We start from the raw sequence: 14,684 nt of genomic DNA on the forward strand, positions 1-14,684 counted from the left end.
CACGGCCTAGTTGCTGGTAAGGGGTGGACGGATGCCAGCCCATCCCTTTGACACCACAAACCACAACTTTCTCTTGTGTTGTAAGGAATGCATCCCCCGCTGGGATTTGGTGCATCTTCCATCCTTCGCCTCTCGCATTGCTGCAGTTTTAAAGTGGCTGCAACTCATTTAGCTTACATCTGTTTTCTGTTCCTGCTGGACTGCTCTGCCAGCGCTGCGATAATACAACCCAATACTTTTGCGATATATTTAATTAGAGTGTATGCAGAGAGTATTTGTTCACACAAGAAGTGGTATTAAATCAAATGTAAAAAAATTAGGAGAAAGGTGGGGGGGGGATATGAGCTATACTGCACATAGTTATTTGAGTTTTGAGCTTGAGTTAGAGATCTATCAATAAGGCCAAAGATTAAATGTAACAGAGCTAGGGTATGTATTAGAAAGGTTTTGAGTTATTGTTTTTGTGTTGTATTGTAATGTTTTGGTGAGTTTGCTCACCACAATGCTGGTTGAGAGGCCAGGACAAGTAGCTGCCGTAACAGTACAGCTAAGATCATGGGAATCTAATAAATTAATCAAATCAAGCCCCAACTTCAATGCATATCGATCGAAGATGCGTTTTTATTACCGGGATCTGAATTGAATAAAACAATATTTCATTTGAATTGATCCGGGCCGGGTTGAACAAGAGCTGAATTTAACACGAAACAAATTTGCACGGGAACTGAATTTGAATCGAGACGAGGCTGAATTCAAACTGAATGTATCTGGAAGTAGAATTGAAACCAAACAAGAGTTTAATTGAATTGTGCAGGCAAGACTATGCAGCCTATTGTCTCCCTAAGCCGGCGCGTGACTCTCTGGAATAAAAAAACATTTAATAGTATTAACAGGCGTTCCGTGAAACTGGAGGCATCGCCGACACGCGCGTGCGCTGCTGTATCGACTTGGTCTATAAGTCTCATGTTATCTAGGGTAAAAACACGAACAAGGCCAGTAAAAATACGTTTGTGGCGTTCACTGTTGACTTTGACATTATATAGCTCTGTGTAAAGGCCAACATATGAACACAATAAAACACACACACACACACACACACACACACACACACACACACGTTTCTCTCGCTCTCTCTCTCTTTGCAATGCATACATGAAAGAACAAAAGCACACACACACACACACACACACACACACACGCACGCACAAATGCACACACGCACGTACGCACTTTTATATCAATGGTGCTCTTTCATGGGTGATGAAATCCAATAAGCTGTGAGCTTAGCTGTCCTCTCACTGATAACCATCAATAGGCATATCGATCTACAGGGCTGCACGCACGCACGCACGCACACACACACGCACACACACACGCACACACGCACACACACACACACACACACACACACACACACACACACACACACACACACACACACACACGCAGGCTTATAGATTGCATCTACTGTATAACTCTCCTTGGCATCTGGACAGATCTTTACAGTATATCGTCTCTGTCGAGTGCATGGACAGCTCATATGTCCAAAACTGTTACTTTTCAGGATTCAAATTCAAACATAGCAAAAGTAGCAGAAGCTTGTGGATCTGCTACTTTACTTTTGTGTGACTGTCAGTGTAGTATGTAGTCAAATAGGTCATTCATTTCAGACCAAACAAATGAATGTGGAGAGGTTTCTGCGTGCCAGCAAAGATCATTTAACCACTACTTTGTTACTCATATATCCTTTTTTTTAGCCATACAACCAACAACCATTTCTCTTGCGCGGACCTCACCAAATAATTTCTCAAATATTATAAAAGACATTATCAAGCGCACAAATATGTTTCAGTTGCTTCTGATTCACAGGCAACATTGGTCACTTCAGTCTGTCATATTACCAACACCTAAGAAGAAATCATGGGCACAAAAAGCACCTTCAACTCCAAATACACTGACTGCGTATAATGGAGGAGATTGAACAGTATACGCACACGCACACGCACACGCACACACACACACACACACACACACACACACACACACACACGCTAATGTCATATCTGGCCTATATCTACGTTTTTCATGCGACGTTCCCATTACACCATCCCGAACACTGGAGTCAGACGTTTCCAGACGTAATCAAATGAAAAAAACATGATGAATCCAAAAGCTTTGAAAGGTTGAAAGGAAATACATGAAAGAGAAGGAAATAATTGCAGTAGAACACGTCAGGGAATGACAGTCCAGTGTCTGGACAGCTGAGCTTAATTATACACCGTGAGAGAGTATGTATAAAAGCCTGTGTATGTCATTTATTAGACCAGTGGTTCTCAAACATTTTATTCATGTCAAGGATCCCCAAATTAAAGAACGACTTCACCCATTCTCAACCTATCTTTATATAATTGGTCCTCACTAATAATGATGACGCTTATGATACAATTCTTTTTTCCCTACTTGGTCTGTGTCTCATAGTAGGGCTGTGGACACTTCAGAAACCCGCCAACCAGTGATATCATCATTAGGCAGTTTTTCTTTTTTAAACAAGATTAAAAATGCTGTATTTTGATTTGTATTAACGCGAGAACAATGGCTTCCATTATAGCATGCTACCTTTCCAGCCAAACAGTAAAGCTCGATTGATACTCGCGTCGGAGTCGCTCGCTGAAAAGAACAGATTTTCAAGCACACGACACATCATGCGTTGTGTAAATTACACATAACACCCAACAAAACGAAAACAGTGACTCAAGGAAGGCGCCGTTTGGAGTGTACGTGATCAAAATGGTGGCGTTTACCACCGGCGTCTCGCACTTCCATCGGGCCCTCATCAGAGGTGCCGTTTGAGTTGTGTGTGTTCAAAATGGAGGCTTTTACCACCCTAAGCGCCTCGCCTGGCGCCTCAGTGTCGCGTCCTCATCCGCCTCGCCATCCATGAACGAGGTGACACAAGGTTCACAAGTTAGCAGTGTAAAAGTGTGACAACAAACCCTGCACGTCTTTCCAAAAGGAGATGGCTGTCAGTACAGTTGGTTTAACCACTGTTAAACCAATTTAACAAACCAAACCAGGCGACCTAATTCCCATTTCCCAATATTAATTACACAAACAAGGAGCATACAAATTACATCTATTTGATAGATAACCCAATGCTGATTGAATAGATTGCATGTAGTGTTCATTGTTCAATCAATGTCTTCGTTTTGTCTTTACTTTACAGAAAATTCACTCTTGTACAGTATGTGGTGGTAAAAGGAATAAGTAGCTAAATGCTTGCTTTACTTAGCAGAAGTCATGATATAGGTAAACTTCACGTAGAACTGACACAGATGGCACACTTCAAAGGCTTTCAACAGGTGCAGGGGGTATTGGTAATCAGCACAGGTGCAAATAATGCTCCTAATCAGTAGCTGTTCTTTCACATAAAAGACACCCTATTTACAATATATACTTATCCAGAACCACGGGGGTGGACACAAGGGCCGACCAATGAATGTGGTGGCTAATTTTATTATTTATTTTTTGAATAAAATATATATTTTCGCGACCCATTTGAAACCTCCCGTGGGAAATAGTGCTCTAAGGCAGCATGCAATATTGAATCTCAGAGTTATAGTAACATTTCAGATTCCAGCTTTTGGTTCTCATCACTAAAACAGAATGGCTTCATGTTTTGGGGAATTGGGATATATATCAAAGCAAACCATTTTGAGAAGAAAAAAGAAGAAGATGGCTGTCAAATCTTGCACAGCCCCCTGTCCCCAAGTCAGTCAATTAAAACCATAAAGGCTTTTGTAGTTGTGTCTATTTCTGAATGTTGTTTATGTGTCATCAGCTTAAACCAAAACGTCCCTCTTTAAATAAAAACAGCCACCCCGCTCGCACTGCAGTCAGCCTCGCCATTTCATCGGGTCGTGATTAACTCCGTTGAAAGTGGATTAGTTTGGGTTCTGCAGGCATCATGTAAGTGGGAGATAAAGTAAAGCCCTGGGAGCCGATAAATAAATGCATTAGGGAGGCCTTGCCGTGTCCCCAGCATGTTAACTGTGGATTCATCTGCATTTACCCACAGTGCCATAGCACAGGACGACCTGGCAATCTCCTTGTCCTTAAACATTAACATACGCCTTGGTTGGACACAGTCAAATTATCCACTTGTAACTCTGAAAGTGCACAAATGTAACCAAATGGACCCATAAGGCTGTGATCAGCTTTTTTTGGTTAGTTATATTAATATTAGAGGATCAGGATTTGAGTGCAATTGTATTTTTGCTTCAATCCACAGGGTCCATTCGGTTACATTCGCACAGATTCAGAGTTAAATCAACATTGGGGATTTCTATAGCACATGGCCACACATGGCATACACATTAAAAATACCTTCCTCAAACAATACTCTGTTAATCCATCCATTTGTAACTTTGAGCGTGTACAAATGCAATCAAACAGACTCGTAGGGTTCCATTTGATTGCATTTGCACACTCAAGAGTTTAATTTAAACGCAGAGGATTTTACAGCACAAAGCGCCGTCAATTTGGACACCATCCAAACGTCTGTACGGTGTCCTTAAACATAAATGCCTTGTAATTATATCACAGCAAAGGAGCCCCCGAGTGACTCCAGCACACTGAACTCTCTTGTACGCAACGTGGATATATGTATCAGTGTTGTCGGGCAGCAACCTCTTATCTGCATACTGTATCTTACGTGTTTGTGTTTTTCCGTAGATTAGCGCCCTACCGTACTTGATCATACTGCAGCGTCACACAAAAACATAAACAGTAGCAGAACCTCGAGCTTGAAACGCAGCACGAAGTAACACATTTTGAGCTTGCAGATCTGGTACTTTTGAAGCATTATATATTATATATATATATATATAGGCCTATATATAGTCTTTAGACTATATTATGGCCTAAAAAATGAAACGATGTTTGGATGAACCAGCACATTATCTAGGCTGTGGCCAGCATTGCAACAATGCGACAGATGTTTGGTTCTACAAAGGGAACCAAATGCAATCAATCAAAGCATGCACGGGTATGTGCATTGCGCAGCAAGCGTGTATACAATACATTATGCATGCGTGTGAAAATATTGCTCTGCGGAATATTACACGCTCCCTTACAAAGTCACTCATTCAATCTGCAAACCAAACATTGTGTGCGTGTGTGTGTGTGTGTGCACGCCTGCGCATACGCATGTGTGTGCTTGTTGCCTGTGCATTTGTGAAAGCCAGAATAAAATGCTGTCATTTCTAAGATAAGATAAGATAAGATCTTCATTTGTCACTGTACGAGACATACAATGAAACTTTGTTTAGTGCATCCATAACCCACAGCAGTACCAACAAAGGAAAAAGGAAAAAGAAAAGAAACACTGATGAAAGAAAGGAAACACTGATGGAGCAACTTCATGGCATAAACTGTTAGTCTGTCATAGTCCAGTCCAGTCCAGTCAAGTCATCTCATTCCATTAATTAAAGCATCTACAGTATGATGGACTGTTAAAGGTAGGTATTTCTGCTGCAAGGGTCACACACATTTGACCCTGAGACCTACTGTAATAGAGGGTGGACTGGAGTGGAGGGACAGAGAAATGTAATGGCAACTATCCATTATTTTATTTTCTTATTATATCAATTGTGTTTTCGATAAAGAGGATAATCAAGAAAAGCAAGAAGCGCACTCAGATGCATGTCGATTCCCTTCCGCTGTTCGCCCCTTGGTGGGGACTGTAGCTAAAAAAAATGGATGCTAGCAGGGCAGTGGTTCTTAAACAGTTTCATGTCAAGGACCCCAAAATTGACATATATGTGGCTCCAATGGGGACCCCAATCTGAAAATGTTTTGTGCCAGCAACCCCCAGAAGAGAAGATTTTTTCCAATACTTTCAAGATAAAAAATATATCAGATGCTGTTTTTTGACTAGCCAAAAATGGATAAAGGGGTTAAAATGATGTGATGCTATTGACTACTTTAGCTGGGGACCCCCTAGAACCCCCGCAAAGACACCTGGGGTTCTCCGGACCCGACTTTGAGAACCAAAGCGCTAGGGTTAAAGTGGGTGTGTGCGTGTGTGTGTGTGTGTGTGTGTGTAGAGGGGGAGGTGGGGGGGAGGCTAACTAACAGGTGTGCTGCAACATCCAGATGGCCCCTGGAGGAAGTGCGCTTGACACGGAGCTGTTGGAAGAGTGGAGCAAACGGACAGACCGCCGCTTGCCTTCATCACGTGACAGCGGGTGGACAGATGGACGGACGGACGGACGGACAGACAGGCAGACAGACGGACACGCACACGCATGGGTGCGTGATCACTTGCACGAATGCCGCACACACCCCCACACACACACAGGCAATGACACAGGCATCATTTAGCACCCCCCCCCCCCCCCTCACTTCCGAACTTGTTTACCCTTCAATCTCACTCACTCTCACTCTCACTTTATCTCTGTAAACACACAGACACACACTCTGTGTAATGGTCCCTTCAGTCAAGTCAGTCGCTATATAACGGCAGCCTCTCTGTGTGATGAGGTGATGGAAAACAACAGCTAGCGCTTTGACAGCTAGAGACTTAAATGACGCTCATGATGAGGTGGAACTGCATGTCCAGCTTTATATATACTTTCTGCCTACATGCTGTTACCTGCAGTCGTAAACAGACAGCAGATGGATGCATGCATACTGTACAGAAAGGTACAGGAAATGTCACGTTGTCTAACACAGTGATTCTCAAGCTTTTTAATTTCAAGGACCCCCAGTGTGATATGCATTAGTTACATTTGTCCCCTCCAATGCCCCAGCCAAGTCTATGGGATTTGTCTAGATTGTTTGTTTAGAGTACTTTAGACGTAACTTGTTTACAGGCCAAGTCTATGGACTTTGAGGGTTTTACAATGTTTGTTTAGAGCACTTATGACGTAAATCGTTTCCCAGCCAACTGAGCTAAGTCTATGGACTTTCCTAACTACTATCTGCAATGTAGTTGGGGACCCCGGTGGAACCCCCTCGAGATTCCCATGGGGATCTCCGGACCTCACTTTGACAACCCCTGCTCTAAACATGAAAAAGCACACACATGCAGGCCCTGTAATTCTGAGTTTAAAGCGGAAGTCCGTAATGTTATATCCACCCTGCGTGGGAGACCAAAGATCTACGCCAGTGGTTCTCGGACATTTTTGGCTCAGGTTCACCCCTGTAAATAACTTTTTCAATTCCACGCCACCCCTGAATTACATTGTTACTTTATAGAACCTTTTGTCATATTAACGGTAATTATGGTAAATATGTAAATCTTTTCCCCAAAGTTACAGTAGGCTATTTAACTTTACTTGGCGTTTAACCAGTCAATGCCCCAGCATCCCTATTCACCAAATCTACAAGCTCACAACATGTCACAATGTGACGCGTTGTGAGCTTGTAGATTGGCTGTTTTTGGTGAAGAGACTGGGCTGAAAAAGAACGCACCAAATACAGTTTAATGGGCTGAAAAAGAACGCACTAAGTACAGTTTAACTCAGGTCCGCCTTACTAATTATAGAGGGTCTAAGTGGATAAACTGAAGTGACATTGATAAAGTCCAAATATACATTCTGCGACACCCCTGGACTTGCGTCATGGGCCGTGACGCAAAGTCTCACGGCACCCACTTTGTCACTGGTCTACTAACTACACCACTCAATCCAAACGCAGCAACCTCTGCTTGGCCTGTGTAGCTTCTGTAGTATTGGGAAGTGGAAATACTCAAAAGTACCTCAAAATGTTGCTTAAGTAGCCTACAGTACATGAGTAACAGTACTTAACCAACTGCCCAGTTGTCCTATGCTATAGATTTGTTACAATATAGCATTATATTTTGTATTAATTAAAATAAGTCATGGGATGTCACTTTAAAGACTGCAGGTGACTTACGAATAGATACCGTAGATTGTAATATAATAAGCTTCACAAGCCTATAGATAACTAGATCATCTTGCAAATGTCCAATCCTTGATGTCCACAATACTGGTATAGGCTATTATTCAAAGACCATGTCCTAATGAAATGTGAGTTTCAGGAAAAACTCAAATTGTGTTTTATAATAGCTCTAATAATATAGGAAATATCATCTGTCTCTGTGTGGAAAATAATCACACACGTGTGAAGTGAGGGGCGCTCTTATACATCACATTCCATGCTCAGGCTCAGCCAATCACATTTCCGTGGTACACACAGACACACAAAGCTCACGCTGGGCAAGACCTACGCTGTAGACGCTATAATGTTTTTGGGGCTGTTGTACGCTGTAGACGCTATAATGTTTTTGGGGCGGGAGTTGCAGGATTTTGGCGAAAGTACTGCTCAAGGAAATGACGTTGATGCTTTACAAATCCATTTACATTCGGAACAAGTGTTGTGATTGGTCGGAAAAATATTGTATCCGTGGGAAATACATCTGACGGATCAGGGCTCGAAATAGCGACCATTTTGGTCGCAAATGCGCCTGAATTTTAATCTGTGCGATCTCAAAATATAACTGGGCGCACCAGTGCTACTGCATATAATTACTGTAGTGCGACCAAAACGATCGCGACCGAAAGTGTCGCGGGCCGGTTCCCTCCCGCGAGATGATTTAAACTTGTAGAGCATAAAGATCTGAGCATGTAAAAAAAAAAGTAAGTTCCTAGTCCATTCCTGTCCAGAGTTATGATTGTTTAAAGAAATATCTCCTTGGCTTCTTCTACTTCCTCTAACCTCCCGTCAGTCCGTGGACTGATTGGGTGATCAACATCAGCTGGACCTGAGGTCCTCAGCTGTGAGAGACAACAAAAGGGCTCAATTGAATGGAATGTGTGGAGTCACACACACACATTTATGATGACGTTATGAAAATAACTTCTCATAAATATATACAGTAGGCCTATATATATATATATATATATATATATATATTTTTTTTTTACTTCAATCAAAAAGCAGGCCTACATAAAACAAAGGGTTTTGTAGCCATTTACAAATTCAGAAATTATAGCAGAGACAGTATTTAGAATTTAATTATATTTTCAACTGGTTTATTGCCACAAAAATAGCATCTCATACCCAAAGTGGGGTCCGGGGATCCCTAGGGGTCCTCGGTTAAATGATAGTTAGGAACCAAATGGACCCTTATGGGTCTGAAACTCTGAGAGTGTACTACATACTATGGGTAAACCAATTTCACTGTACATTTGTACACTCAGTTAAATTAACTTTGATTTTATGGGTCCCAGAGATAGAAATGGGGAACGGTAGCCTAATTCAGGTCAAACTGGGGGTCCTTGAAATGTAAATAACTGAAAATCACTGCTAGAGCCGTAAAAATCTTCTCATATGGGGGTCCCTGGCATATATTTTCAAATGGGGGTCCGTGGGCTAATGAGTGTCAATTTGAGGGTGCTTGACATGAAAAATGTTGGGAACCACTGCTGTAGGCTACAAGTGTAATAATAATGAATGTAAAAAATCGATTACATATTGGTGCTCGTAAAATTTTGGTGGGTGCTCCTAATTTTTTTCTGGTGCTCCTTCATTCTGAATTTGGGAGCACCAGTGCTACCAAGTAAAAAAGTTAATTTCGAGCCCTGCGGATGTTCTCCGGACCGACACAGCCGATAGCGTCTCTGCCTTAGGTTGTGACCAGGCTTTTCTCTTCACAGATGTGTACCGAGGCTACACAAAGCTGGGCATAGGCGCCCCTCAAAACCACATCTGCTGCAGCGGGCGCGCCGCTTGAAAGGGCTTAACAATCATACCCTTAAATACGTAAAGGGCTTTTCTCTTTTTTTTGCATTGGGAAAGATTTGGCATGCAAAATAAAAGGTTCAAAGCCATCCGACAGATATTTTCTTAACCCTCTTCTCTAATCCGAGCTGTGAGAACCGTCGGGCACCAAGCAGACACACCACCATGCACTCCGGCAACAAACCAAACCTCCTCCTTCAGCCCGCATGCCGGCACTTTTCCCATGCAGCCAGGGGGTGGAAGGAGAAAAAGAGATTCCCATGGTCTTAAAAATATATCCCTGAGCCTTTAATTTGAACCCTAACGCGCCGCCCCAGACTAAAAAGAAGACTTTTCTTTTGACTTGCCCCATGCATGCCTGCATGCGCCTTTTTTTCCCGGTCAAGTGAGGATTTTTTTAAAGCAGTGACAAAGACAAGTCTTGGCGGGGGGAGATAGGCGTCATTACATACAAACATCATCTGGTGTTGGGGAGATGCATTTTGACATATTGTGACGGTTTTGTTTTTCAAATGCAAAGGTCTTGAGCTCTCTCCTCAAAGCTAAATTCTTAATTCACAAATGGAACTCTGAGAGGGTATTTGGTTCCATATAGGCTACCCTCTCGGAGTTATATGAAGGCTAGGCTACTGGCATATGTGTGCTGCTGCATCCAAGCACGCTAGACGGACATTGTGCTTTCTTTGAGGGGGGAGGGGGGGTTGTTTGAATGTCAGCTGATGTTTTGCTTACAGAAAATCGGTTTTGACAGATTGCTACTCGAAGAGACAGTGTGAGAGAAAGAAGGAGTGAGAGAGGGAGAGAGATAGAGAGAGGGGGGAGAGAGAGAGAGAGTGGGTGACCAGACTGGCTGCATGCCTGGCTTGCATGGTCGTGAACTTCTACGTTGGCATCAACAACCCAGCTCACCCCATGAAATGAATGCTTTCTTCTCACTCTGAAAACACATTTTCAGAGTGAGAATTGCTATTCTAAACGGCCATAGCCATCATCACAAATGTGATGAGTTCATCACATTTGGGCACATTTGGGCAAGTGGCTATGGCAGAATTTAGGCTGTTTTTCATGCAAAACTAAAGCCTGGAATGGATTCAGGATCATGTAAATCCCCTAGTTTAAAGCATAATGAAATTTTGCCTTATATAGGTTGTCAATGGTAGGAAGTAGGAATACAAAATAAATAAAATTTATAAATAGAAAATATCTTCAGATATGTGTGTGTGTGTGTGTGTGTGTGTGTGTGTGTGTGTGTGTGTGTGTGTGTGTGTGTGTGTGTGTGTGTGTGTGTGTGTGTGTGTGTTTTAGGCTAGCCTACTGCCTTTTCAATTCATAATAAAATGCAGAATTCAACAAAGACCTGAACCAAGTGGACTAAATACGGTCCGGATCGTTATGCTGCATGGCTGAGTGACTTGTAGTCTTGTACATTATTTCCCTTTTATGGTGGGGAATTCTAGGGTGATAAAAAAATGTGAATTCCCCCTGCAATATTTGAAATATCTCCTCGTAGTGTAAACTGTCAGGGCATATACATCTTAAAAAGCCTGCTCACCGCAAACACTTAGCCTATTCAACGCTTTTATGCATTAGGCTAATTCTCCCCTGGAACAATAAAAAATCATTTTCCAAGAAACAGACGCCTTGCATGCCTGTTCTGAATCCAATTCCAAACCTTAGGTGTATCTGTTGCAGGACTCCAGCCTCCTATGCTCACTCCACTGGACAAAGCATTCTCGCTGTCAAACATTCAATCTGTCTCATCTCTAAATGCAATAACAAAACCAAAAAGGTAAACATTTGCAACAGCAATTTTGGTTTAATAACACAGGCTCTTTGGAATTTCGGCGCACCGAGGGGCGATATTAACCAATGCAATGTGCCAGTCACAAAGAACATAAACCAACGCGTAAAAGGCGAGACAAGCATCTGCATAACAGCTACCAGTGGTTCTCAAACGAAAATGCCAAGGTACCTCCACATTTAGCCTATGTGTAGCTTAATTTATTTGGACCTATAGCCCCATAAAATGTGTCAAAGCCCCCCCCCCCCCCCCCCCAATAACAATTATTAATAATAATAATCTACTATTATCTACAATTTATGTATGTATATCTAGTCAGAACATTGTGCGCTTTCGAATAGCCTGCATTTCTAAAATAGGGCTTATAACTGCAGGACCCCATTGGCATTTTGGTCCCCGGACCCCAATTTGAGAACCAGTGGCACGGCAAATATAAACAAAACATATATAATGATTAATGACACTTACACTGAAACGGCGCAGAAATTCCCACCATGCGGTACGGTGTTGTGATTGGGGGGGGCAAAATAATTTCCAGTCCCTCCTCGGTCCACTCCGTTACACGCGGTCCGTTTTTTTAGAGATAGAGAGAGAGAGAGAGAGAGAGAGAAGCGAATCCTGCCCGTCCACACGTGTAGCTAATACAGTCTGTGATTCTCAAGCTTAATTGGAGCTCAATAACTCCAATAACAAAGAAATAACAGCTGGGGGGAGAAACGCGTGCAGTCCCAGCGGTAATAAACGCCTCCTTCCAGGGGTGATGGTGATGATAAAACTGGGGAGAGATGTCAGAAAGGAGAAAGGATGCAGTGGAGCCAGGCAGCGAGCTGCCGCTGGACAGAAATCTCTCGGATATGATCGGATCGATCCCTCCTTCCCGATCCCCTCTCCTCTCTCCTTCAAAACATTAAAAAGATAAAATCCTTCTCGCGTTCTAGATCAAAAGGAGGAGCAATTCACAAAGTCGGAGGTCTAATGTTCTGTCTCTCTCCACTCCGGCGTTGCGTTGGGGGGGTTCGGTTCGGACTTCGTGCCGTGCGTTCTCCGTTCGCCCGCCCGTGCCGTGTCGCTGTGGCGTTGGGGGGAGAGAGCTGAGTGTAGTCTGTAGTAGTGTAGTGTTGTGTAGCGGTGCTCTGCCTGCAGTCGGCGGTGCGATCTGCCCGTCTGCGCAGCCCGGAGCGGAGCCAGGTGGCGGTGGGCGGGGCTGGTGGGAGCAGCAGTGGGGAGAGGGAGGGTGAGGGGAGGTGAGCAGCTAGCATCTGTGTGTCCCTAAAAACAGGTTGGGTAGAAGGGAGGAAGGAGACGGGGTCAGGTCAAGTCGAAGTGTGTTTCACTGGGCAATTAAGAGTATTATGTCTTATGGACAAGACTGCTGATAATGTGGGCTATCCTGTCCACATCCCCCTCTCTTTCTGTGTAGCTATCTCTCTCTCTCTCTCTCTCTCTCTCTCTCTCTCTCAATCTCTCTCTCTCTCTCTCTCTCTCTCTCTCTCTCTCTCTCTCTATATATATATATATATATATATATATATATATATATATATATGTCTCTTACCCCCATCTCACCGCTCTACAATCCCACAAATCTCTCCCTCTTCCACTCCCCCCCCCCCCCCCCCCCCCCCCTCTCTGCAGAGAAAGCACAGACAGGCAGGCAGGCAGCCTGGCCTGCAGTAACCCAAGGCAAACACTTTCCCCACACCATCTGGAAGTCATCTCACCCGCAGAGCCAGGGACAGCACAGAGCAGAAGCTCTCCGTTTACAGCTCTGCGATAACAACCAGTCCTAGAAAGAACTGAAGTGCATGGCTGAGCAAGTCATGCACCGTGTAGCCCGCTCTTCTGTAAAGGGCCTGCGGCATGGTGGAACTTAGCCCTTTTCATCACACTTATTTATTTACATTTAAATATTGTTAATTAATGTGTTTCATTGGCATATTCATCAACTGGAAAGGGCTGCTCGGAGGGGCGCATATCCCCACCAGTCTGGGGTGACCTATACCCAGGGCTGTGTATGTTGTGGATTGCGGCTGTCAGGACCCAAAGAAGTTGCAGGGGAATAGAGTTTCTACTACGACATACGGGCAGAACCCGTGGACGCGCTTTTGATTTTGAAGGTGTGCTCAATTGAGGCCCTCAAAGTGCAATTCCAATTTTGGGTTGATTGGATGTTGCCTTCATTTGTGACAGTTTCTTTTTTCTTTTTTAAGAAACAGGGCCTAATTTTGGCAGCCAATTGCAGGCAAACAGTATGCTTACTGAATATCAAAAAGCTGTTTAATGGTCATTGTCACATTCCCAAGATAGACACAGACACACAAACACACACGCACGCACACAGTGGTGTGGTTCGCGCCAAAAAAGGTCGACTAATCTAAAGTGACCATGACAGATGATTATGGTGGCATAGATGGCAGGAGCTTAAGTCAAAAAGACTCAACTGGCCAGTGTTTCCACAGGGATAGTGACTAAATGGGAAAGGCATTGAGAAACTATGGAGGACAGCATACTACAAACATCACACAAAAGCAGAAGTGGCAGATCTACAAGCTCGCAACATGGCGTGATTCGCGACACGCCACGTTTCGTGCTTGTCGTTCTGCTTCTTTTTCTATTTCAGAATCTGAATGCTTATAACAGTTTTGGACATATGAGGTTTCCGGCACCCGACATAGATGATATTATGTAAGGACAAACAGCAACTCTTGCTCGGGTGACGTAGAATGACAAAGCATGCAGGTTGTGTTCCATCTACCTATTTTTACGAAGTTTGCAAAAATGGGCATTGTAGCATGCCCATAGTTGGGGCACCAGTTTGGAAGTGGTTAAGTGGTGCAAAAGCCCTAGGCTACTCTACAGAGATGTGTGGGGAAAAAATATATATGGACAGATGAGTCATCCATCACCATATTCTCCACAAGTGGGCGAGTGCATGTGTGGCTGTACACACAAGAGAACCAACCGGCAATCACCGCTTTTCAAAACATGCTACAGCAACTAGTCATTGATGTCCAATGACACGAGGGCGGCTAGGTCAAGCTTTGGCATGATGTCATCTCTTCATGGGAACAGATTCTGCGCCAGTGATAAATACAGTCTGTAAAGTTCCCCGTCCAAC

General features: G+C 43.5%; 1 protein-coding gene across 4 annotated transcripts in view; it reads right to left on the reverse strand.

Annotated features, from left to right (window-relative positions):
• The window catches only part of runx1t1 (RUNX1 partner transcriptional co-repressor 1), a 110,865-nt gene extending 98,229 nt beyond the window's left edge, over nucleotides 1-12,636 (reverse strand). For all 4 annotated transcript variants that reach the window (XM_080788247.1, XM_080788245.1, XM_080788246.1 and 1 more), the window contains exon 1: nucleotides 12,035-12,636. In XM_080788247.1, the coding sequence (XP_080644373.1) occupies nucleotides 12,035-12,062 (28 nt within the window). In that variant the 5' untranslated portion in view covers nucleotides 12,063-12,636. The remainder of the gene's footprint in view (nucleotides 1-12,034) is intronic.
• Nucleotides 12,637-14,684: the final 2,048 nt, after the last annotated feature.

This window comes from Protomyctophum bolini (assembly GCF_963924005.1).
Source record: "Protomyctophum bolini genome assembly, chromosome: 17".
NCBI classification, from domain to species: Eukaryota; Metazoa; Chordata; class Actinopteri; order Myctophiformes; family Myctophidae; genus Protomyctophum; species Protomyctophum bolini.